Raw genomic sequence first — 23,839 nt, 5'->3', positions numbered from 1 at the left:
AAGGATTGCCACTGTCCAGTTCATAGCTGGGGAAACTCTCACATGCAAGGGAGTCTCCGTTTTCAGACGCACCACGTAAAAGTCACATCATCTCCCCCACTTCTCAAGTCTCATTCCTAAAGCTTCAATAAATACCCAACAGATTCTCCCACTCTTCCTCTGGACTAGGGAGGGAGGTCTCATAGCTGGTCTTCCTTATTCCTCCCTCTCAAAGCAATCTTAACATTTATTCCAATGGGATGGCGGCCCACAGTGACATTTAAGGGGATTTCATGACGTTTCAGAGGAATACACACTTTTTGGTTATTTTTACTGGAAGAAGGGGAGGGAAGCACTGGTTGTGTCCACTCTGTATCTTGCTCAGTAAACTAGCAGAGCTAGAACAGGTTTTTAGCAAATGCTTCCACAATCACACCAGCAAATATTGGGCTGTGCCTTGCAACGTTCAAAGTAGAAGATACCAACAAAGCCAACACGTCCTTAAAAATTAAGGAAGTTTACAAAGCTCTTGAGGATTTTATAAACACCTATTCCTCTATAAGGACCTATTTTCTGTCGTCTGCTCTGTTTTCAAAGTGAATCAATGTTACTGGAAGGTCACTATGGAGCTCTGGCAAACAAATCTAACCTAGGAACTTCCCAAGAAGAGGAGCCGCTCCCGAAGCATTTTTCTGGACCCTGCACATTAAGACTAAGGCAAAAAACTGAAAGGACACAATTGAAGAGGTGAGCACACAACAAGACCCACATGATAGGAGTGGGCTATCTGATAAGCTCTGATGTGTCAATCTTTCCATAAGAGAGAGCAAGAAATAGCATGAAGGGATTCCCACACTAAAGATATAGAAGAAAGTGGGATTTGGCTCTTCCTGGATCTGTCTGATCATTCCTGCTTTGAAAAACAAGTGTCACCCACTTCCCTTGGAGGAGAGCTCCAGGCTGCCTGATGCAGCATGGAAATACACCTGCCTTCACCAACAAACACTGGGAACGGAGAGGGAAGGAAATCCCCACACGGGCCACAAGCACCACTGCATTAGCACCAACCCTGGGGGATGATGGAATAGATTTCCTAGCACTGGAGCCACTCCCTTATGGAGGACCAACAGCATTGACAGGGATCTGGCTTTTTCCTTGAAGACTATTCCAAGAAAGAAAAAGTTAGGCAGGTGTCTCCAAGACTGACCCTGATAAAAGTGTCCTACAAGAGATTCCAGTGCTTTATTTCACCCAAGAAGAGGAACTTAGCCTGCTCCTGAAGGAATGAGATTACCACAAAGCACACAAAAGCACACAGCAGTAACAGCAGTGGATACCACGTACACCATTCATGAGCACAGCATCTCAAAAGTTTCTGATTCCACCTATATCACCACGAGGATGCTCCTTATGAGCTGGATGATCACTGGCACACAAAGGAAAAAAAGCCGAAACATTAAGACATCGTTCCTATTCTGGCCCTCTTTATACTCTCAGAAGAAGGCAGCACACTAAAATGTGGTGACACACTGACACTCATGAGACTGAACTGACGCTTTTTAGTCGGAGCACCTGTACAGGCACAGCACCTACAAACACTGCTGCTGAAGGAGCATTAGCACATCCTGTGGCACAACACAACACGAGGCTAGATTTCACTCACAGAAAGTCCCCAGGTTGAAAATCTCTGTTGTGACTCACTGAGAAGTTTGTTGCTAAAAGGCAACATTTTTAGTGACACTACAAAAAATCCGTATGAAATGGCAGAATTAGCAAACCTCTCCTTCTATCAATCAAACTACCTTGCAAGCCTAAGAAAATTCAAAGTAGATTTGGTTTGAACTGCTCAGAAACATGATACCAACAGGTATTGAAGTCCCCAGCCCCAAAACCCACTGTGGGTCTTGAACTTGTCATGCAAGTAGCTGTCAGAGTGACCAGGTCATTCTAGTGCTTCGTACAGCATTCTAGTTCCCTGTTAAATCCCAGATGCACGTCAAGGTCATGGTGTTCATCTCGAGAGTCCTCAGAGGGCCAGACCCTGGTCACCGGATACCTCCTCTCCCAGAATGCAGGGAAAGCACAATGACTATGGACGCATCCAGCGATGTCAACTTGGGCGCCACGAGCAGTACCGACACCACGGCAGGAGACTCTGAGCCCCAAAGCTTCAGGAGACATGACCACGCACACAGGAGCACCATTTCCACCCCGCCAAAGAGGAGGAACTCTCAGCCTCCTGCCTCAAACCCGAGCACCACGGAGTTATCCCAATGTAACGCGATAGAAGCGCTCCCTCCCCAGAGACCTCTATGGAGCGGGCTGGCTTTCCACATGCGGCTGGACAGGCAGCCGGTGGCCCCGGGCAGGGTGCCGTGCCCAGCCCCGAGCGGCACCTGGCCCCACTGAGGTGGCCGACACCCTCCGTGGGTTTCCCTGGAGCCCGGCCCGGCACAAGGCCGCGGGAGCCTTCGCACCTCGGTCCCCGCCCGGCACCGGGACCAGCGGCGGCGGCCCCCGGTACCACCCGACGGGGCCAATCCCTCCGGCGGAGCCTCCCAGGGCTCAGGGCGCCCCCGCCCCTGCCGTGCAGAGCGCAGGGAGGCCACGGCCCGCCCATCTCGCGGCGGCACCCCCGGGCATCGCCGCGACCCCCGGCCCGGGCAGGAGCGGCGCTGAGGGGCGGCCGCCGCCCGGGCCCCCGCCCTGCCCTGCCCTCACCTCGGGCCGTCCCGCCTCCCCCCGCCGAGGAGGTGGCCGCGTCCGCCCCTGCACTGCAGCTGCCGGCACGCCGCCCCCCCACTCCCCGCCGCCCCTCTCGGCAGTTGGTTCGCCCCACCCGGCCAACCTTCTCATTGGTGGCGCCGGGCCGTCACTCCGCCGCTGGCCCGCCCACCCCCGCGGGCACGCTGGGAACCCGAGTCCCGCGTGCGGGACTCTCTCCCTTCGGTGGAGACGCCGGGTGGGGCGGTAAACTACATCTCCCGCAGTGCCCCGCGCGCAGCCCCGGCGCGGCACGGCCCGGTGCGGTCCCCGCTCCCGCATCTCGCAGGCCGCCGGCGGGACGGTCCCTCCCTTCCTCCCTTCCCCGCCCGTGCCCGCCGCGGCCCGTCCTGGCCCGGTCCGGCCCGGCTCACCTGGCCCCGCCGCCGCCGGCGCTTCCCGCTGCGGCCGGCGCAGGCAGCGCATGCCCCACGCCCTTCAGTGCGGCTCCTCGGGCGCGGTGCCGCCGGCCCGGCGCGCTGCGGCTGCGGCTGTGGGACGGGCCGGCCCGGAGCGCATCCTCCCCCTCGGAGCCGCGGCGGGCGGCGGGATTCGCCCACAATGCACCGCGCGCCGCACCGACAGCATCAGCCTGACATCACCCGCGGGCCGTCCCCGCCCGGCCGGGCCCGCCCCGGGCCCGCCCCTCCTCCACCGGCACCGGGCACCGACTGGCGGCACATGCGGCTGGGCACCGCAACGCGCCGCGACTCCGGGTGCTGGGACTCGGCGTGGGACGGGGAACAGGACCGGCACGGCACTGCCCCGCCCTGGGACCGGGAACGGGACCGGCATCGGCCCTGCCAACGCGATCACGGGCCCTGCCAGGACGGGGATTGGTGCTCGTCTCTGCGCTGGTGGCATCAGCTCTGGCATCAGCAGCATGGCCCTGGGCACTGCACTGCCCTGGGACTGGGGCCAGCGCTGGCACAGTCTGCACAGGGCCGGGTGACTGCACTGTTGGGACCAAGGCCGGAGCCAGCACATCTGCCTGAGGCTGGGCATTGCATTGCACAGGGACTGGCAGCGTCACCACTATGGGCCTAGCACTGCCCTGAGCTGGCAGTGGAGTCAGCCCCAGCAGTGCTGGCCTGCAGCTTTTTACTCCAGTCCTCTGGGGCCAGGGCCAACAAGGGACTGGTGCACTCTGCTGCACTGCAAGTGGCAGCATCAGCAGAGTCTGGGCAGGACACTACACTGGGACCAGGACCAGCACCACCAGCACTGGCCTGGACACTGCACCATCAGGATCAGAATCATTCCCCATCCATACAGGGCCAGATCTTGCCCTGCCAGGGCTGGGAACAAGCCCAGCAGCTCATCAGCAGCACCCAGAAATGGCTCAGACAAGTGAGCCTGTCCCTGCATGCAGCTGAGCAGTGTGCCTGTCCCTGGGCAGTTTCCCTGTTCCCCTAACCTGAGGGGCACAGCTATGCCCCTGCTCCAGAGAGGTGCCATTCTTTCTCCCTGCTCCAGCTTGCTGCCAATCACATTGTACTTGAAGCACAGATAAACGTGGCTCCTACAGATGTGCTGTGCAATGCTCATGGCTGTGCCTTCTTGTCCCCTTTTCACTGCAAATCGCCCATATTCCAGCTGGTCCTCACACCTCTGTCCCAAACCCTGGATGGGCGCTGTTCTGTGCCTTATACACCTTCACAAAACACACTGCAAGAGACACTGCTGCCAGACCCTCCCTGCAACACACTGGTGCCTTCTCCCTGTGCCCATCAGAGTGGCCCAACCTGGTGTTGATCTATAGACGGAGGTTGCCATATGTCTCATGAGTGGGATGTCACACCAGCTTCCACAGGGCTGCAGTGCTCCCCAATCCCTTGTGGGACATATCTCCTAGCCAAGACTTTTCCCCACCACCAAAGCAGCCCCTTGGGGCCAGAGTGGTAACACAGGAGATGTTATGAAGATTAACAAACCTGCAGACATGCTTGTGCCCACCACAACCATGGCCACCCCCAGCTACTCAGATCAGGGTGAACAGGCCCCCACAATGTTCCTCCACTGGCTGGAGCCCCCTGCATTGAGGACTTGCTCAGTGGAAGCTTTCCACAGAGACTCCAGGGAATCTCCAGCCCTGTAGCAGCTCATCCTGGAGGTCCTAGGCTGTAAGACACTGGTAGTTGCACCCCATGCTGAGGTTCCTGTCATTCCAGGTATGTGACAGAGAGATGATTGGCAGTTGCCATGTGGGCTCTCCGTGCTGCCAGTCAAGACCCCATCACTTGTATTCCCAAGCACTGGTTCATGGTGCTGAGTCTGAGAGGAAAAGGAAGCGGGCAAACCAAGCTGAGGTGAGGGAACTGTTATTCCCCAAGAGGTCATCTTACTTCTCAGTATCCTTCAGATCTCTCTTTCACAGTGCTGGTGGAGCACCAAGCACAGACCCAGCAGCAGAATTGGATTGAGCAACAGTACCAGTCTGGAAGGGATAAAGGGTCTAATGCTGCAGCCTTCAGTCCACCCTCAGGTTGGGCAGCCCCAAATGCTGCCCAAGAGGAAGTCAGTGTGATGTGGAGATTCATCAGCAAGGACTTTCTGGAACAAAGCACATAGCAGACCCAGTGTGGGCTGCTGATGCAGGAGAGCAGCCAAATGGGGAAGGAAGTTCTGTGTTGATCAGTATCAGCAGCAGCACTGAATCCCCTTGCTTTGAAATACAGCCTTGAGCAGAAAACTCCTCAGAATGGGACAGCTGATGGCCTGGCCTGTATAAAAGCAGTCTAGTTTTCTGGATATTTTTAAGTATCGCTTTTCTCCCTTGTCACTCACTGGGAATTTATTTTTTTATTATAAATTCATAAGTGGAAGTGCAGCAAATCTATATTTTTCACACAGTTTTGACCTTTGTTTCAGGTGTGACCAGATGTGATCAGATCTGACAAAGATTCACGTCCCAGATTAGCTCAGGTACTCAGCTCCTTCAAACCTGCTGCAGTTCCCATTGCTTTGGACACAAGGTCCGTGCTGATCTGTCAAAGTGGCACCTGAAGAACTGCATTTTAGCTTTATTTCATCCTTGGTCTGAACTTCCCTCTAAGCCTGCTTTTCTGCCGATGGAGCTGAATGGGCTTAGAAACCTGCTGGAACAGTGTCTTGGTTTGAGACAAGTTTAGGAGGAAACGTCCTGTAATGAACATCTCCTTGTAAGAAGGCAGGTTTCAGCACTCCCTCCCCCACCAATACTAAAGGAATTTCCTGGATGAAAGTGAAAAAACCTGTTTATTTAACAAGCAGAGTGCTGGCAGGGCAAAGACAAAAAAGGAGTAATGTTAGATAATAAACCTCCTCGATGTGGAGAAAGCTGGTGGTTTTAGAGTTCTGTCTGTAGCTGGCTCGGCCCCTAAAGAGGTCTGAGGCTGGGATGCGACGTCCCCGCAGCCTCCCTGCTGATCCACGGGGTCCAATGATCTGGTTCTCTGATCGCAGATGGGGCGAACAGTTCCAGAAGAAGAAGTTCCAGAGGATTTCAGTATGCAGTCCTGGGAAAATTTCTTGCCTCAGCTAAGAGGCTGGCTAAAAGCAGGAAGGTGCTCCCTCGGCTCTGCAGCGGTGAGAATGCGGGGGAGTCTGTGTGAGTCCTTGAACACAAACCACGCTGAAGAATTCGCCTGGCTTCTCTCCCCCCTCTCCTGGACCCAGCTTAAAGCTATGGGACCCATTTCTGGGCATAAAGCAGATATAGGGAAATACAGAATTATCATAAAATCACCCCAAGACAAACAGCCACCTGGGAACATGTCCAATTTAATCTGCAGGCACAAATGTAGCTGAAAATGATCAAAAGATTTTATTAAAATCTGGGTTAATTGTGACTTGGGAGGATTTCTAACACAGACCAGCATGTACTTAGCTCTGTGGTGGTGTTTCTGCCTGGCCCTGGCTTTCTTTGTGGAGTCAGATATCAACTGTGTGCATACCATGTGAGAAGACCATTGGAAAGGACAGGAGCAGAACAGTGATAACCAAGAGACTGTCCTAGACTTCACAACCTTACTATTCTTCTTTTAGATCATTAAGGGACAAACAGAGGGATGAGCAATTGAGAAACATAACACCTCATTGGGTAAGTCTTTTCTATATTGACAGGAATCAAAGATGAGGCCAATAAGTAACTGCTGGTAGCAGTTAAGAATAAGAGTAGAAAGATGTGGAGTTGGTGGGGTTTGGTTCTGGTTTTGATTTTTTAATTTTTTTTTTTTTTGCTATAGCTCTGTCAGCAGACATCTGCAGCCAAACTCAGCCCCTACTCAACCCACTACTGGCATTGCTCATCAGTGCCTGCCATGATACCAGCACAGAAGACCCTTAATTCAGGCCAAGATCTGCAGCTATTCAGCAGCTGTGCCTATTACTTACTAAAATCTCCTGCAGGGCAGTGAGATCGCCTGGCTGGTCTGGGAGATTGTGCCAGGGGACTTGGCTGCATCAGGGAATGACTTCTTCTGCCCTGGCAGCCACAAGCCTTTGGAAGCTGCCACACAGAGGTGGCATTTTCAGATCACAGTCACCAGATTTCTCCAGAGCTGGGACTCCATAATGCCAGAGAGCCCTAAGAATGGAGAGAGATGCAGTGAATGCAGGAAGCAATTCTGTGACCTGTCTTCTATCCGGCACCAGCCTTTCCTGGCACACTCAAAATACTTAAGAACGAGAATTGCTGTAACAGCCCTTGGTTCTCAAAAAGTCAACAGCCTGATGCCAGCCTTCATTCACTTGTTCAGAAAGTCAGAGCTAGAACAAGTAGGCATTGCAAAATCTCAAGGACTCTTTCCCCCTCTCCTCAGCTCTTCTGGAGGCAAGAAAGGATATTTGGGATTGTGCTTGTTCTGCCCAGCAACCCATCTGAATGGGGTGATCAGGTGGCCTCCAGACTGGATTTGGGTTGTGTTGCTGCTGACCATGGTTATCTCTGAGGAAAAAGGCAGCCAAAACTTGAGAGTGGGGGATGTTTTGGTGAGTCATGAGCAAAACGGAACTTGCTGGTAGAAAAGGAAAATGAGTCTTGGTGGAAGAAAACCAGAGAAGGGCATCATTCCCAGATCTCAAGATCCACAAATGAAGCAGGTAAGCTTTAAGGCCAAATAATTTAAATTCTTGTTTTATTTTTTTGAGAACTCATTTGTTTGTTTTGTGAAAAGCATTCCTCAGAAATCCTGAAAGGGGTGGGATTTGCATATAATTCATCTTTGATAAAAAACTTTTGAGCAATCCTTGGGCAAACCAAGTGAAAGCTGAAGTGCTCTCCATGCCCCTGTCTGGCACCAGGTGGCACACCTGCTGCTGCTTGGAATTTAGGGCTTGGGCAAAGCAAAAAGCAACAGTCAAAACACAAGGAAGCAATATCGAACTACAGCAGCCATGTGCTAATGCCAGCTTTACAAGGAAATTAAAAGTGTATTTATTCTTGTTACCTATAAAACACAGTAGAAAAGTTCAGCCGTGTCAGAAAATCACACAAAAATCACACACAAAAAAGTGCCTGGTGATATTTTTAGAACAGAAAAACACTCTTTGTCTCTACCACAGCCAGAAGAAGTTTCATAGCATATAGAGTTATTTCAAGTTTTTAATTCTGAACATGAAATGTGCTTTGCCTACCCAAATCCTGGGAGTGAGTAGATTTGGTGCTCAGGTAGTTTGGCGCTTCTTAAGGATGCCCAGACCATGCCCCTCTGAGCTTTCAAACTCTGTGCTGGGAGGCTGGACCAAGCTGTCTAACAGAATTAGTTTATTCATGCCAGGAAAGAGCATGTCCCTGCTATGCACAATGAATAAGCTCTGCTACCTGCTGTAAAACCTCGCTACTCACTGTTGAGGGTTGCACCATGAAGCTGGGGTGAAATCTGGTCCCTAGATTAATATGGAGGAAGAAGTGTTGTGATACTAAAGCCAGGACTTCCATGCTGGGGTAATGATGGTGCTCGCAGGGCTGCCAAGCAACACGTGGATGTGTAGCCCACTTAGAGACACCCCATTTTGAGCAGAGGGGACAGGGTTATGACATCCGTGTTTATGGTGGTGTACGAAGGCAAAATGTGTTTGCCACCTGCCCACAAGCACAAGGACTGTCTGTGCATGAGGACCGTGCCACTGGCCATGTTCATTTTGTGCTCAGTGTCCGGGTGAGTGGTGATGGACACCGGCTGGAGGTAGGACAGGGTGCGTGTGTGTCGAGAGTTGCTTTTTATGTTTAAACGCCTGGCTGTACCTGGGCACCCGTGCTGTGGTGGCGAGGGTGTGAACAGGGGTGCAGGTGATATCCCCATAGAGGGAAGTGCTGGGTCTATCTCTCCAGGTGCAGGCGTATCTCTCGCGGTTTCTCCCGGGAGGGGCAGGATGTCCCTGGGTGCGGGGTGCCTGAGGGTGCGGGGTGCTCCCGTATGCGGGGAGTCCCTGGGCGCGGGATGCTCCCGGGGGTGCGGGGTGCGGAGTGTGCGGGGTGCGCGGGGTGTGCGGGGTGCGGCGCTCCCGGAGCCGCCCCGCCGGGGCAGCCCCTCCCCGCAGGCGGTCTCTCGCTCGCTCGCTCGCTCGCTCGCTCGGTCCCTCTCGCTCTCCCCGGTCCGGGCGGGCGCGGCGGGGACAGGGGCGCAGCGCTGTGTCCCCATGGCGCTGGCGGCCGCCCGAGCGCGGGCTCTGCGCGCCCTCAGCCGCCCGCGCCCCCCGGGCCGGCTGCCGGTGGCGGCCCGGTGCTGCTGCAGCCAGGCGGGGGCTCCCGGGGCGCTGCCGCCCGGCGGGTACCGGGCCTGGTGGGAGCGGGCGGCCCGCGACCCCGCCGGGTTCTGGGCGGACGTGGCGCGGGGGTGGCTGCTCTGGGACAGTCCCTTCCACACGGCCTGCCAGCCCGGCGACCCCGCTGGTTCCGCCCGCTGGTTCCTCGGCGGCCGCCTCAACGTCTCGGGTAAGGCGCCCCGGCGGGACCGCCCGCTGCTGCCTCCGGGATGCGCGGGAGGCGTCCCGCGGGGCAGAGTTTTCGCCAGCGCCCGACTTTGGGGGAGAAAGCGAGGATTTCGGTTGGGCGGCGCTGGGAGGAAACAAGCCAGGAGTTGCGAAATGCTGGAAACGGGGAGAAAATGCGAAGCCGGGATAACCCTGGCTAAGCCTCTTGCCCGGGCGCTGCCTCGCGGGCGGCAGCCTTTCGACCTGCGGAGATCGGCTGGGATGGCCAAGCTTGGGCTCTGCAGGCGGCGGGCGCGGGTGCTGCCCGGTCCCGGGGTGGCTCAGGATGCTCCACAGGTGGGGAACGGTCCCAGGCTTTCACGGCAGAAGGGAGTTTTTTTTTTTAAACGAAGATCTTGTTCTTTTCCTCCAACTTCACCACTCAACATGAAGCAAGAGTAAAATTTGCCGTGGCTGCCCTGACTGCTTTTGAGTTTTGTCCGGCCATATCTGCCTTAAAGGCTCTTGAGTGCTGCAGTTGTGCTTCATCCAGTGGGAGCGAGCTCCAGCCCCATCCACGGTGCCACTCAGCGGTGATGTCTTTTAACAGGGATGAATATTTCTGTCCTTCATTTCCCATTCCTGGAGAAGGCACCAGTTCAGAAGTGCAGTAACTGTAATATCTCTGGCCACTTTTTTTTTGACAGCAAAAGTGGAAACCCTCCCCAGGTCTTCCAGAGAACATAAGGAGTGTCTCCTCCCAAGGAATGATGCCCAGCAGTGGATCTCAAGCTTATGGACATGTATATACAGCCCTGCGTCCAGCACCCAGCAATCAGAGGATTTTGGCCAGGGTTTTGTTTTCATTATTTCCTGTTGAAAGGAAGATCTTGTCTGAGCACAGACTTTAGGGATCTATTTCCTCTGTAGAGTGGGATCAACACCTTCTTCTGGATCCCATGTCAGGTCTTTGACATCCAGATCTTGCTCAGCCTTGGGTCTGGTTCTTCAACAGACACTAAATGCCACTTAGTTTTCTTTGCATACGTAAAAGGAAGTCATAGGCCTTTGAAATGGACAGAATTAAACGGGTTTGCTGTTGCTGGTTTTCTTTTCAAGCATGGTGAAGGCAGTGCTTGGCCGCAGCCAAGTGGCTGTTTTTCTGTTATGAGGCTCTGGTTTTCTCCTTTCACCTCTTGATTCGACACTGGCTGCAGAAACATGGCAACAGTTCAGGTCCCTGATCCAGAACATCCTGTGTGCACGTCTCCCAGCACAGCTAAACCATGAGCAACTGAGTCATCTGATGCTTTTTGCTTGAGGCCCCTTGCAGTAGGATTTTGGGGACCTGTGAGCTTCAATGCTTTTGGATTTATTGCACTGTAACACTTGCTCAGGAGAATAACCTGGCAAACTACTGCATTTCCCACCAGGACACGTTCTCAGGAGCATGTCATACTGAGATGAATTGTTTCTGAGCATTGTCAAGGAAGAAAGAAAATGTATGGAGAAACCATTAGGGTGTAGTAGTAAGGGGAAGGTCACTAAATTCTATTTTGTAAAATGAGCAAAAGGCTCTTGTAAGCCTAAGATCAGGAAGGAAATAATAGCATTTGGCTCTAGTTCACCTGCCGGTTTGTACTGAGCTAAAGCTCCCCCTTGGCTCAGCCGGGGCTTTCTGCAGCAGAAATTCCCTCTGAAGGCCAGTGTGGCTGCTCACGAGTAAGAAAAGTTGCTTGAGCAACTTCATGTGATTCGATGTAGCATGGCACATTATGTGAGGGTGTAGCTGCCAGGAGCTTGGAGGTGGGAGTTGCTACTTGTTGTGGACCGAGCCACAGCAATGGACACAGGTAGAGGAAAGCAGTGCGTAACTGCTTAAAGCCTTCCCCATTAGAGCTTTTGTCCTCTTGTATCACATTAGGATGGCTTAAGAAATGGCTTTGTTTCCTTTATTTTTTATAGTACTGCTGCAGGGTTTTACATTAAAAGACTTTAAACAGCTGAAGAACGCTTTTTCAAATTTTCGAGACTAACACTTGGTCTTGTAATGAGGTGTGTTAAATTGTGAGGGATTTCTTTCTCTGTGCACCTTTAGGGGCTCATTCCCACACTGTGTGGTGGTGAGATGGTGTAATCACAGAACAGCCAAAACTACTACAGCACACAGCTTTTGTTGCACTTAATTTATCTGGAAAAATGAAATCCTTTCCCATCAGTATTAATATTTCCAGGAAATATGGTCTGAAATCCAGCAATTTTAAAAAAGGTTTTCTCTTGAGTTATACAGCAGTGTCCCTGACTAGTTGCCTATTGAAATAAAGTAATTGAAAGATTACAATGCAATAAGTAAGTGTCATATAGGCTTGGAATTAATACTTTACAAGGATGCTCTCTAACTATCAGGCAGGTTGCTATGGGACATGCAGGCAGGTTTCTTTTGTGGATTCTATAAATTTCTTCAGGTTGGTTGCTCTCCCTAAGTCCTCTACTTTAAGTTGTTGAGGGGGAGATGTGCACCTTTAAAAGGTAATTTTATACCTTTAAATTTTAGGAGGTGGAGTACACAGCCTGAGACATATTAGTCTTTCCCAGGAGTCTGGTAATTTGTAGATGTCTGAACTTTGGGTTTGCTGTTTTAGATATTTTCAGTTAGCTGAGATTCAGTTCTTTGTTATACCCTGGAATAAAAATGTTTCACATGAGCTTTAATTAGAAAATCCAAATGGTGCAGTGCTAAATATGCCAGCTGGGGAGAACTGTCCGAGTTCTGTAGTGAAATGCTGCTCTGGGGAGCAAAAACATCAAAAGGGTGTCTTGTCTTTGTGCTGCTGGGAGCAGGGGAAAGATTTGGGCTGGCTTAAGCTCAGCCAGTGGAGCTAAGCTGAGCTGAATTGGCCATGGCTTCTCATGAGTATCCATCTCTAAGGCAGCTGTGCCAGTTAAGTGCAGAATTTGTTGTATAGCTTTACTAGAGCTGCAGATGCTCTCAGTTCCTCTGTTATACATGTGCCTAGCAAATTAAACCTGATGTTTCATCTTCCACTTGCTTGCTGTTGCTCTCAGCCAAGCTAAGTTTACAAAGCACCTTTCATATGATCAGGCTTTGTTTAAACCTGTGGGGTTTTTTTTACAGTAAACTGCTTGGATCAGCACGTTGAAAAGTCTCCGAACAGAGTGGCTTTGATTTGGGAGAGAGATGAACCTGGGACTGCGGTGCATGTCACATACAGGTATGGCACCTTTTCACAATGCCTGGCAGTGTGGGGGAACAGGAAATGGGATTTTTTCACCTGACAGTTTCCTTTTTGCTTGTGGAAGATATGCATGGGAGAATTTCTGCGAGCAGCTTCTGGTTTCAGCAGAGCAGCAAATGTCTTGGTGCAAACATCTCGTGTCAACAGTTTGATACTGAGCCCTGGCTGAAGGAGATTTTAAGCTCCCCATGTTCCTCTTCCCCATCCTCAGCAGTTTAGAACAACCTTGAGGTTGCTCTGAGTGACACTGACTTGTAATTGATGCTACAGATTGTAGGGTTTGTTAGAATATGGCAGGTTTAAGCATATTTCTCTTCTCCTTGCTATATGCCCTCATTTAGGAGACAGTCCTGCCTTTTACATCACCTCTGTCTCTAGTGAGAGTTAAATGTTTCCCAGACTTGTATGTTCCTCAGTGCATGTTTTAGGGAGCCAAATGTTTGAGCTGCTGAATCTCTGGGAGCCAGATGTTTGATCTGCTGGATCAGAAAGCAGAGGAGATGTAGGAAGTCCTAGTATCAGACCTTTATAGAATGTTTTCTGGAACTTGTTGGGATTCCTAGAGCTCCTTGGGTCTGAATAGGTTCTGGTGGTCTGATTTCATCTCCAGAATCTGTTAAAGCTCCTGGAAACATTATTCATTGGAGTGAGGAAAGTGGTCAGCAGGGAGGAGTGGGTGTAAAAATAGCTTTGAAAGGTTAGTGCTCCATGCAACAGAAATAAACACTATCTGATATAAATCTGTGAAAGGAGTGCATTGGTTTTAACCTTGGTATTGTTACCTGACAGGGTGTTTAGGCCTGTTATGATATAAATATGGTTGTAATGAACTGGGTAGCTTGGCTAAGTGCTTTTGCTTTTTGCCATTCTGGTGGCAAACATGGAGATGGAACCAAAGGTTTCTACCAGAGTTTATGTATGGTGTGTTTTCCTCCCAGGTTTGTGCACTTTTACCTCTCTCTTTATGCCTCAGGCATGAAAACTAGGGGTAGGAGAGAGGTGACAATTGTGCTCAGATTATCCTGATAAGGGGAGCAGCCAAACAGATAGCACAGCCTCATTCAAGGCAACTCCAGCCTCCCCCTTAGGCTGCTATTTGAAATGTACTGAGCTGCTCCAGACACTCAAACATCTTATCTGCGATCTCTGGAGATAAGGGATGGCCCTTTTGAACAGCAACAGAACTGGTTTTTTTTCCTGGCCATGCCAAAATGCATTTGAAAGGTAGTGTATTTTCAGCCTGTGGAATTGTGATTGCTGTGACACAAAGACATGTAAACCACGTCTGAAAACTGAACCCTTCTTTGTGCAGCCTTACAGAGATACAGTACTTGGTACCAGAAGGGAGAACATCCAAGTGAAGGATGAGTTGGCAGCCTCTATTTTCAAACTTCTGCCTATCTTTGAGAGCCGTGTTTCTGTTTCTGCCTGATACTCTGGGTGAGATGTGACTGCATTTGAGTTGAGACTTTGGTCCTACCACGTGGTAAAACAGGTCACTTGGTTTTCTGCTTATCTCATTAAGCCAGGAATAGCTTTGTTGAAAACAGAAATACTGTATGAGTATTTTGCCTTTTCTGTGGTCTTTGGGCTGCATTTTTACAGGTTTTAAATGGGACAGGAAGCTTTCTCCACAGTGTGTTGGCAGTGACTTCTCTTTGAGACAGAGCTTAGTTGAAAACCTTTTGCAGTAGTCCTTATCTGAGCTAGAAATTTTGTGAGGGAAAGCATATCAGAGAAGGAAGTGGCCCAGGAGCTGGGATGCTGGTTGAGTAGTCCTTGGTGAGCCTCCTGTAGCACATCAGCCTCAGCATAAAGAGGGAATGAGAAGGATGCTGGACATAGCTGTGGCAGAAGAGAGATGCTCCTTTCCTTAGGATCTGGATGCGCTGTTAATGGATAGAAGCCTTAGAGTAAGGACTTGGCACTCTAGGAAGCCAAAGACTTTTTTTTGGGCACTGCTTTGGACCAGCTTTGAGTAAGGTTGTGGATTCTCAGCTGGGAGAGGGCTCTGCGGGACTTATGTGCAATGTACTGCAAGGCACCAGTTTTTTGCATTATCTACTTTGCAAAGCTTGCTGCTGTGAGCTGCTTCTCCTCAGAGATAAGTGACACAAGGAAAGATGCAGCTGCTGGCCTGGGTCCTCTGCCTTCTCCTCTGGGGAGTTGTCAGGGACAAGAAAACAGCTGAGTGCTGGCCTTGTTCCCATCACATCCTGCCAAGGAAGAAGATGGCTGTGCAGGAAAAGGGCTGGATCAGGCTTTCTCCTCCCTGAGGAAGGGAAAAGCCTTCATCAGTGGACATCCTCCATGCATTGGCAAGAAGCACAGCTGCACTGCAAAGTGCTGTCCCAGCTAGCTCATCCTTGGCAGAAATTAAAGCCTCAATTTGCCTCTGCTGTGGGCAAAGAGCTGGTGGGCTGTGCCACCATGTGCCTACATCCCTGTGCACGTGTGTCAGCAAGGTGGGTTCTGTCTGTGCAGCAGAGTTCAAGTGCTCTGTGCTGAGGGAAGAATCCAAACATCTGCTGATTGGCAAAGATACACAAAGCCATAGGTGAAACATTTCATTTTTTCACCAAGAGATGATGGCTGCTCTTAAAGCTCAGTTGTGATGATCTTTTTCACTGCTGAGTTTTGTCCTGTCTCTCTAGCAACTCAGCCTTTCAAGAAAAAAATTCCCTGGCCATTCTTGCTTTTTCCTCCATCTGGATTTCATTTCTATCAAGTAGAAATTTAGCTAAATTTAAAATTATCTCTGTTTTTGAATGGGAAGCCAAGAGACTTGTTTTTTTACTGCTTTATGACAACAGGGAATACAACCCTCCTGGGCTTTGGTGGCTGCAGTCAGCAAAGTGGGGACAGATCATGCAAATCCATTATCAAGAGGCTCTCTGGCTCTGCAGAGGCTAAACCACCAAACACTCCTTGATAGGGCCGTGGCTTAGGAGCAGGACTGTGCTGCTGTGAGCTGACAGCTGAATTTATTGTCAGAAGGGTCCAACCTGACTGGGAGTGTTTTGTCCTGCTCTGTGGATATCGTCAGGGCCCAGAGCCTTTGAAACCTTGCAGAGGAATTCCCCAGTGCACTGCTGAGCCTGGGTTTTTAAAGGCACTGTGTCTTATAAAAGCAGGTGGAGTTGGTGGCTGGAGCTGTTGGGTTGCAGCCTCTGTAAGTTCAACCACAGTAAGTGTTGAAGACAGCAGCTAAAGTTATGCCAGCCCTCCCCTTCTCTGACATGGAGTTATTCTCTCTGATGTTCCTTGGTTTTCCATGGTCTCTACAAGTCACCCACCTGTGACCCAGTGGATCTGCAAAATCTCATGGCTGTTGTCAATGGCAGCTATGGGAAGTGGGCAGCAGAATGCATTAGCTAACCTGTTTTTCAAAAGGGCTGCAGGTCTCAAAAGAAGGGTGATCACTTTGGTGCAGAAAACGTTGCTGTCAGAGGGAAAGTTCAAAATGCAAAGTAGAAAGTAGGGAGAGAGGAAAGCTAAAGGACCAGAAATTAGGGTCCTAGGTAGGTGGGAGAGAAGTGGTTGGACATCTTCATGAGCAGCATGACAGCCATGCCTTTAAAAAACCAACGGATTCCTCAGGCTGAGCTAAAATAGTTCAAATTATATCAGAGATCACAGTGAAGACTGTAGCTGGAAGCCATGATGGTACTTACCATTGGCAGCAAAACTCTTTTCCATCTTTCCAGAGTTGCCTTTTTAAGTTGAAGTTGCAAGTAAATCTTGCCCAGGCTTTCAGCTTTCCTCATCCAAGACAGCTCATGGATTTTTCACTTTCTCACCTGAAAAAGGTTGCAAGGGGTGTCCCTTGCCTTTAGTTCAGGATGTCTGCAGGAAGGCTGGGCAGTTGTGCTCTAATGCCCAGTTTGGTCACTTGACCTGAATTTTCAAACACTTTCAGCCTAATCCAAACTATAGTTCCAGGAAATAAACTGATTGCTGCAAGAAATACTCAACCCAGCATTTGTGCCATGACAGCAGAAGAACATGGCTTGGGCTAAGTCTCTAAAACAGATAGCTAAGTACCTAAAACAGGTACTGTCAAAGCCTGTATATGGCATTGAATGTAGTAAGAAAAACTTTAGAATAACTTTGCAAAATCCTGCTCCCCAAAGAAGGTCTTGATGCAATTTTTTTTTAATGTAAAAGGAACTGTCTTCCTTTGTTTAGAAAGCTGCAGGCTGTCTTGCTGTGGCAAAAGGTAACATCAGACTTACTGGAAAGCTGTTTCTGCAAAGCATCCCTGAAATGCGTCAGAGAAGTGCCACGTGGTGCTGATGGGTTTTACAGAAGTCGTTCCAGACACTGCACTGAGTGATGGGCTCTGGAAACACAGGCACAGCTTTATCTGGGGAGGGCTCTGGGAGAAATACGGTCTGTCAGTTCCTGAACAGAGATGTAAGGACAGGGAGAGGAGTGCTGTGTCTGTTAGATTAAACAGAAGGACTGGCCTGAACAATGATCTGCTGGCTCTGTTGGAGAGCCGGCCTTGTAGGTCTTGTGCTTAGAAGTGATGCTGTGGTAGCTGAGGAGATGCCTGCATAGAGAGTGATGAGTCTGGAAGACAACAGGCCCCAAGCCTTATTCATGGGCAGAATGAAAACACACCTTATATAGAGAGACACAAGAGTTAATTATTAGTTTTACCCTTAACACTCTAATCTTCTTACTCAAGTTCTAAATAATACAGAAAAAGAAAGAAATAGGTCCTGTTGGTTACCACTGATACCACATTTGTCCAGCAGCAGGACATTTTTCTGTGTTCATTAATGCACCTGCCATCTTCCTGGCTTGCTTTGTTTTAAATGCACAGACTGGATGTATTGCTCTTTCTCCTTTGCAAATGGTCTCCCCTTCTGGGTCCAGCTGGTTGCTGCTTCCCTGTTTCTCAGCTCTTGTCTGACACTTTACCCACTGGAGCAGTGTTCTGCTGTCCAGTTTGTTCTCTGACTTGCTCTCAGCTCTTACAGTTTGCTTTTGCAGAGGATCCTCAGACTGTTGTGCCATGAACTGACTCTGCGGTTTCTCATCTGTCTCTGTCAAGAGGGCTTGGGCACTTCCTTCTGCTTGCAGCACATTTCCTTCTCCTGCAGTGGCTCTGCTGAGATCCTCCTGCTGTCTGCCCTGCTTGCACAGAGGCAGCTGGGTGCCCTGGGACCCTCTGTGTGCCCCGTGGCTTTGTTCCTCTCCAGTGGCTATTCCTGCCCGCCTCTGCTGAGTGCAGTGCCCTGCTCTGAGGGGCTGCACTGAAATCCTTGGGAGTGCAGGCAGCTGGTGGATGTGCCTTGCTACCAACACACCTCACAGCCAACATTCCATGGCATTGCCCCTGTGTCAGGGGTGGGGCACTGCTGGGTTTGAGGGTTTCAGTTACTCTTGTGTGATGGAGGAACTACAATGCCAAGCTTGGCAGCAGTAGCACATGGGGAGGGCGATGATGGTTGTGGTTACCTCCTGCTCAGTTTGTTTAGGTGCAGTGACTCTGCAGGGTGCTTGTTCCTCCCCAGGATGTGTTTGGGTTAAGAACTGGCAATGTGTGACCTGCTGGCATGTACCAACTGCTCTGCCACTCTGGGGTCAGAACAAACTAAGATCTCCCTTTCTTTCCTCGCTGAAATCTCTGGTTTACATGTTTTCCTGGATTTTCCTGTGTCTTGCTTCCAGGCCAGGGGGGGGAGGTGCAAAGGGAAGCATTGTTCTGGAAGGCTTCTGCTTGGTGAGGTGGTGGGTGTGAATGTGGAGAAGGTGCTGCCTGGGGGCTCACTGTACTCCTCGGCTGGGAGCTGCGAAAGCCATGGGAAGGAGAGGAGAGGAGTTAGATAACAAAATGTGTTTGAAGGAGTGAGGGAGTCAAGGGAAGGCTTCCTGATGCAGCATTTCTGCTAACTCCCTTTCTTGAACTGGAGGGGAAGCCTGACTTGCTGCCACAGGAGCCAAGAGACATACCTGATGCTCAGGCATTCGTGGATTTCTTTGTTGGAATTCTTGGCTTCACCTTCTCCTTGCCTTTGTGTCCATTCCCTCATATGCTGCACCTCCAAGGCCTTTCTATCCCAGCATTTCAGCATACAAAGAAGAGGCAAATAGATCTGTGGGTAAAGACTGATCCATGCTGTCTGTCACCTTACTTATACACTCTCATTGAGCAAATGTTAAATTGGGGTTAATCATAAAAACCAATGAGAGCTTCTGCCACTGTGGTCACTGAGTCCTGAATAAGCAAGAGGAACAAGAAGAATCATGGAGTTGCTCAGAAAACACACTGGCATTTCTGTATAGGAGAAAGAGGCTGCAGCTCTGAAAGTACTTGAGTATTTCCCATTGCAGATAAGTAGTTTTCATTTTACTTTATCACAGCTGTCTCTCCGGGGCTTGTTTCCCTTTATGTGCTCTGCAGTTGAGCAGCTTAGTTTTGTTTTGCCTCTTTGTTATTTATCCACATTAAGATTTTTATTTAATGCAGCATCAGATGAATTCCAGGCCAGAAAATGTGGCCTTTTAGGACACGGCACCAAACCAATGGTTGGGTGGGAATTTGTTATTGCACAGAGTTGCTCAGTTCATGAACTCAGTAAAAGCAAAATAATAAATCTGACTGACTGTGCACTTCCATGGTCATGAGGGGCTTGGGAAGAGGTGTTCGATGCTGTGCTTTAGAGTTTAGGCTGATCTCTAACTATAAGGCATTAGGGGGAGTTCAGTCTGGGATGCAGCTGCTCCATCCCTGCTTTCTGCAGGCCTGTGGTCACTCTGCAGGGGCAGCTGTTACCAGCTACTGCCAGAGAGCAGGCACTGAACATGTCTGGCCACCTCTCCGAGTTCAGAAATAGACTGTTTACTTGATACTACAGGAAAAGTCTTAGAATAAATAATATTAAGTGCCGTCCCTTGGATTTGAGGCTCTTTTTCCTTGTCTTCTCTCTTGGTTTAAGACAAGTTAAGGGGTGGACACTCCAAAAATTAGTTATTCTCAGCCCATAGTTTTGGTAAGACATTTCCAAAGCAGAGCACTTCAGCTTTGCCTATTTCCAACTTGCAAGGGTTTAAAAAAAGGAACAAAATAATTTTTGATGAACCAGAAATAACTTTTCATTTTATTTGCAGCTCAGCCACCAGTTGAAAATTGGGGTTGTTTTGTAGCTATGGGCAGTTCTGGGAGAAAAGGACACATAAGATAAGGATTCATTCTTTACAGCTTATTAGGGAATACAGCCCACCAAAATTAATTTCTTTGTTAACAGTTATGGTGGTATAGTTTTCAGCCCCTAAGGGTTTGCAGGTTGCAGGTTGATGATGAACATGCTGGAGAGCAGAAGATGTCTCTCTTCTCTGGGCCTTGGTACTCAGAGAGTTGGTGAACACAGAGGACAATTGTAATTTCTGGCAGACTCTGCCAGTCTGCTCCTCGGAGCTGATGATTGGCACCAGAAGGAGTGCTCTGCTGCCCCTTGTGAGCACCTTGTGCTGCACCTCCTCCTTTGGCATGAGACCACTCCTCACCTGACACAGTACCCCTTGTTCCCAAAGCCCTTCTACTGCAGGAATACAGAGCTGTTCATGGCAGCATCTTGGTGCCAGGTGTACCTGCAATTGTGTTATCCCCTGTGCAGGCATCAGAATAAGGATATATGCAAGCACTTGCCCACAAAGTGCTTTTTCATTCCTTAGAGAAACGTTTTTGCTATTGTCACCATGTCACAGCAGTGAGTCCCGTGAAAAGAGCCTTTGTTCCTGTTCTCAGTGTTCCTTTCTCTGCAAGAGTGGCAGCAAGGCTGTTGGGCTGCAGGTGATCCAGCTTTGATGAGAATCTTGTAAAATCTGCCCCTTACACAAGTGTCTCCAGACTTCTCCTTTTCTTTCTTGTGCATGCAAATGTGTTGCTTACCCTTGCAATTTAAAGAGAAGCTCCTGGTTGCAGAGCACTTCCAGCTCTTGCCCGATGTAAACAGTGCTGGGAGTCCTTGGACAACACTTCCATTTAATCTTGTGTTTATCCCACTTGTGTTCCCAGTAGCTTCTGACTGAGCCTTGTGGGTAAAAAAGGCATCAGGTGTGGCTGAAATGAACCCTGACTCCTGGAGGCAGCACAACAGCCCCTGTCTTGCTGGCTGCTGTGGCCACATCACAGGCTGGCAGCTCCGGGCAGTGCCTGCAGCACTCTCACCTGTCCTTCTGCAGCAATCACCACTCCACCCTTTTCTCTCCTCTCCACAATAGCAGGAGCAGCCTGGCTACCACCATGCCCCAGGCCACCCTTCTTTAAGATGCCCTGTACTGCTGAGATGAGGTCCAGAGGTGATCATGATGCCTCACTCTGTCCAAGTTCCTCTTTTCTTTGCTCACCCCATGTAAAGCAGGTTGTGGAGTCACATGACAGCATTCCTTCTGTGCCGCAGGGAACTTCTGGATCTGACTTGCCGCCTTGCCAACACCCTGAAGAAATATGGGATCCAGAAAGGGGACAGGGTGGCCATCTATATGTCTGTGTCCCCTTTGTCGGTGGCAGCCATGCTGGCTTGTGCCAGGATCGGTGCTGTTCACACCGTGGTCTTCGCTGGATTCAGCGCTGAGTCCTTGGCTGGGAGAATCCTGGACTGTGAGTAGATGCAGACTGGGGAACAAACGCCTCTGTGACAGTGCTCCAAGGCATATCCCAACCCTTGATTTCTTGGTTCCTTCTCACCTAGCAGGACAGTTGACTCTCCCCTGCAGAGTGCAGTGAGGAGCCTTTTCCTGAGTGACATATGCAGTGTCCTCTGGCCTTAGAATACTTAATAAATTGCTTAACATTCAGTGTGCACCAGGTTATTGCTTGAGAGCGGTGAAGCTGGAAAGAAAACCAGAGCTTAGGGATAGGGCCTGATTTGTTCTTTTGCAGTATAATTGCAGTGTTTCTTTGATACTCTTGCACAGTACTAATTCTGCATTCTCAATTGTGATGCTGTGATTTATGTGTAGTACTGGAAGTGCTGGCAGCCTGCCCCGCTCTCTGAGCTCTTGTACCAGCAGACAGAGCTGTTCTCAGCCCCAAAGTACTTGTATAGTGTGATTAGGTAAAAAGTGGTGCTAAAAATAGCAACAGAAGAGAGAAATAGCCAGTGGCTCATGTCCTAGCAGTCACATCAGTTTCTTTGTGGCTAGTGTGAGGGAGTAAGTCTTACAGAAATTTTCATGCTTTTTTCTTCTTTCTAGTGGAATTAATCTGCAGAGAGCAAGTACACGGTTCAGTTATCCCTCACACAGGGAACTAGGAAGAAGCTGTTCTCCATGTCAGCTTTGCAAGGCAGGGATGGATGATTTCATTGCAGTGAGTGACACATAGGCTGGATGTTGGGAAAGACTTCCTCATGTTTGTGATAGACATTGGAGTGGACTGCTGGGGAAAGAGTAGAGTAGATGCAATTGGAGTGTTTTAGGAAGGTTGAAGGGATAGCTGTCAGAAGTGGTTTAGCTGAAGTGGACCCTGCCTTGAGGTGGGGGAGATAAACAACTTATGGAGGTCCCAGTTACCCTTAATCTCTTTGTGTCTCTGTGGGTTTTAAAGTATTTTCATCAGGGACACTGACTGGTTTTGACTGACAGCAGTTCTGAGTATTTGTCACACGTGTTGTCCTATACACCACCCCCAAAGTAATGAAAGTTGGGTGTGCTTACTGGCCTGGAAGACAGGCTGGCATGTCTGCTAATTCTTTCTCTTTTTAGCTGGATGCAAAGCAGTTATCACATACAACCAGGGAGTCAGGGGAGGCCGAATCATAGAGCTGAAGACAACTGTGGATGAAGCTGTGAAGAACTGTCCAAGCATCAAACATGTGTTTGTGGCTCAGAGGACAGATAACAAAGTCCAGATGGGTGACCGTGATATTCCCCTTGAAGAGGTATGTTGTTGTTGGATAACTGCTTTTAGGTCTGCATGTTGGCTAGGATAATCTTTCTCTCCATATGTGCCTTTGGGGCCTGAGTTCTGCTCCTTACAGCATCTGGATCTTCATCTTCAAATGGACTGCCTGTATTTACAGTCTGCTAGGATTGTGACTCAGAGCAGCTGAGTCTATGTCTGGTTTATCTCAATATGGGCAGGGCTATGCTGCTCCATTTCAGTAGTCCTGCAAACAGTGCTGAGATTTAGGAAGTGTTTCCTGAGACCCAGAGGTCACTGAGACCATTGTGGCCGTTGTTATTTCACCGTGTTCCGACGCTGTGTTATGGATTGCATGTGCACTCAGACTGGACACTGTTGAAAGGCAGTGCAGAAATGATGAAGTTCCTAGAGAGGCTTCATCCAGCCCGTGAACAGCGTTGTGGTTGCCCCATGGTGGGAGAACAGTGATGGCTTGGGACTATTTAGAGCCTGTGCTTCCTGGGGAAGAAAACAGCCATTGTTTTTATGTGTTTAGCTGGCGCACATGGGACTCCAGGCTAATGCAGAAGTAGTTTTATCAGTTTGCTGGCAATAGTAAACAGGAACTACTCATGCTAATAATGCCTGGAAAAAGCTAATTGCTGGCAAGATGATTGCTCAAGAGCCTCTGTGCTGGTCACATGAGATAGAAAGAAGTACTAGTGTTAGTTAAACAGAGAAGACAGGTTTTATTCAGAAATTGTCTTACTCCTTACTCCACAAAGGATGTTGTGATTATTTTGCTTAGTCTGCAAACAGCTTGACGTGCTTTAGTGATCCAAGAGCTGAGCTCATCCCACTGTCAGTTGTAGGGTCTGAAACAAAACAAGAATTAACTAGTTAATATTGTTAAAGATCCTTACTGTTCTTTACAGCAGCTGTACTTTCCAGCTCCTGTGCAATGGCTTATTGCAAAATTTAAGCTCATGTTGTAATGGAGCATATGAGGATTCCATCTTTGTTTCAAAAACTGGCAAGTCAGCCTGAATTGGCAGTGCTGAAATGTCATGAGAAATACCTGAGATGA

The 23,839-nt window shown here is 49.6% G+C and overlaps 2 protein-coding genes across 3 annotated transcripts in view; one reads left to right on the top strand and one right to left on the bottom strand.

Annotated features, from left to right (window-relative positions):
• The window catches only part of TTBK1 (tau tubulin kinase 1), a 109,060-nt gene extending 105,771 nt beyond the window's left edge, over positions 1-3,289 (bottom strand). Inside the window, exon 1 of one of the 2 annotated variants that reach the window (XM_048299205.1) lies at positions 3,117-3,289. The gene's annotated coding sequence lies outside the window, so the exon portion shown is untranslated. Of the gene's footprint in view, positions 1-2,700; positions 2,765-3,116 lie in introns of those variants that run through there. The other variant, XM_048299204.1, reaches the window with a different exon arrangement.
• A 6,074-nt stretch (positions 3,290-9,363) lies between these two features.
• ACSS1 (acyl-CoA synthetase short chain family member 1) overlaps positions 9,364-23,839 on the top strand; it is a 30,517-nt gene continuing 16,041 nt past the window's right edge. Inside the window, exons 1-4 of the mRNA XM_048299218.1 lie at positions 9,364-9,658; positions 12,773-12,869; positions 21,308-21,507; positions 22,614-22,789. Coding sequence (XP_048155175.1) covers positions 9,364-9,658; positions 12,773-12,869; positions 21,308-21,507; positions 22,614-22,789 — 768 coding nt within the window. The remainder of the gene's footprint in view (positions 9,659-12,772; positions 12,870-21,307; positions 21,508-22,613; positions 22,790-23,839) is intronic.

This window comes from Corvus hawaiiensis, chromosome 3 (genome assembly GCF_020740725.1).
Source record: "Corvus hawaiiensis isolate bCorHaw1 chromosome 3, bCorHaw1.pri.cur, whole genome shotgun sequence".
Taxonomy (NCBI): Eukaryota; Metazoa; Chordata; class Aves; order Passeriformes; family Corvidae; genus Corvus; species Corvus hawaiiensis.
This window is presented reverse-complemented; position numbering and strand designations above follow the sequence as displayed.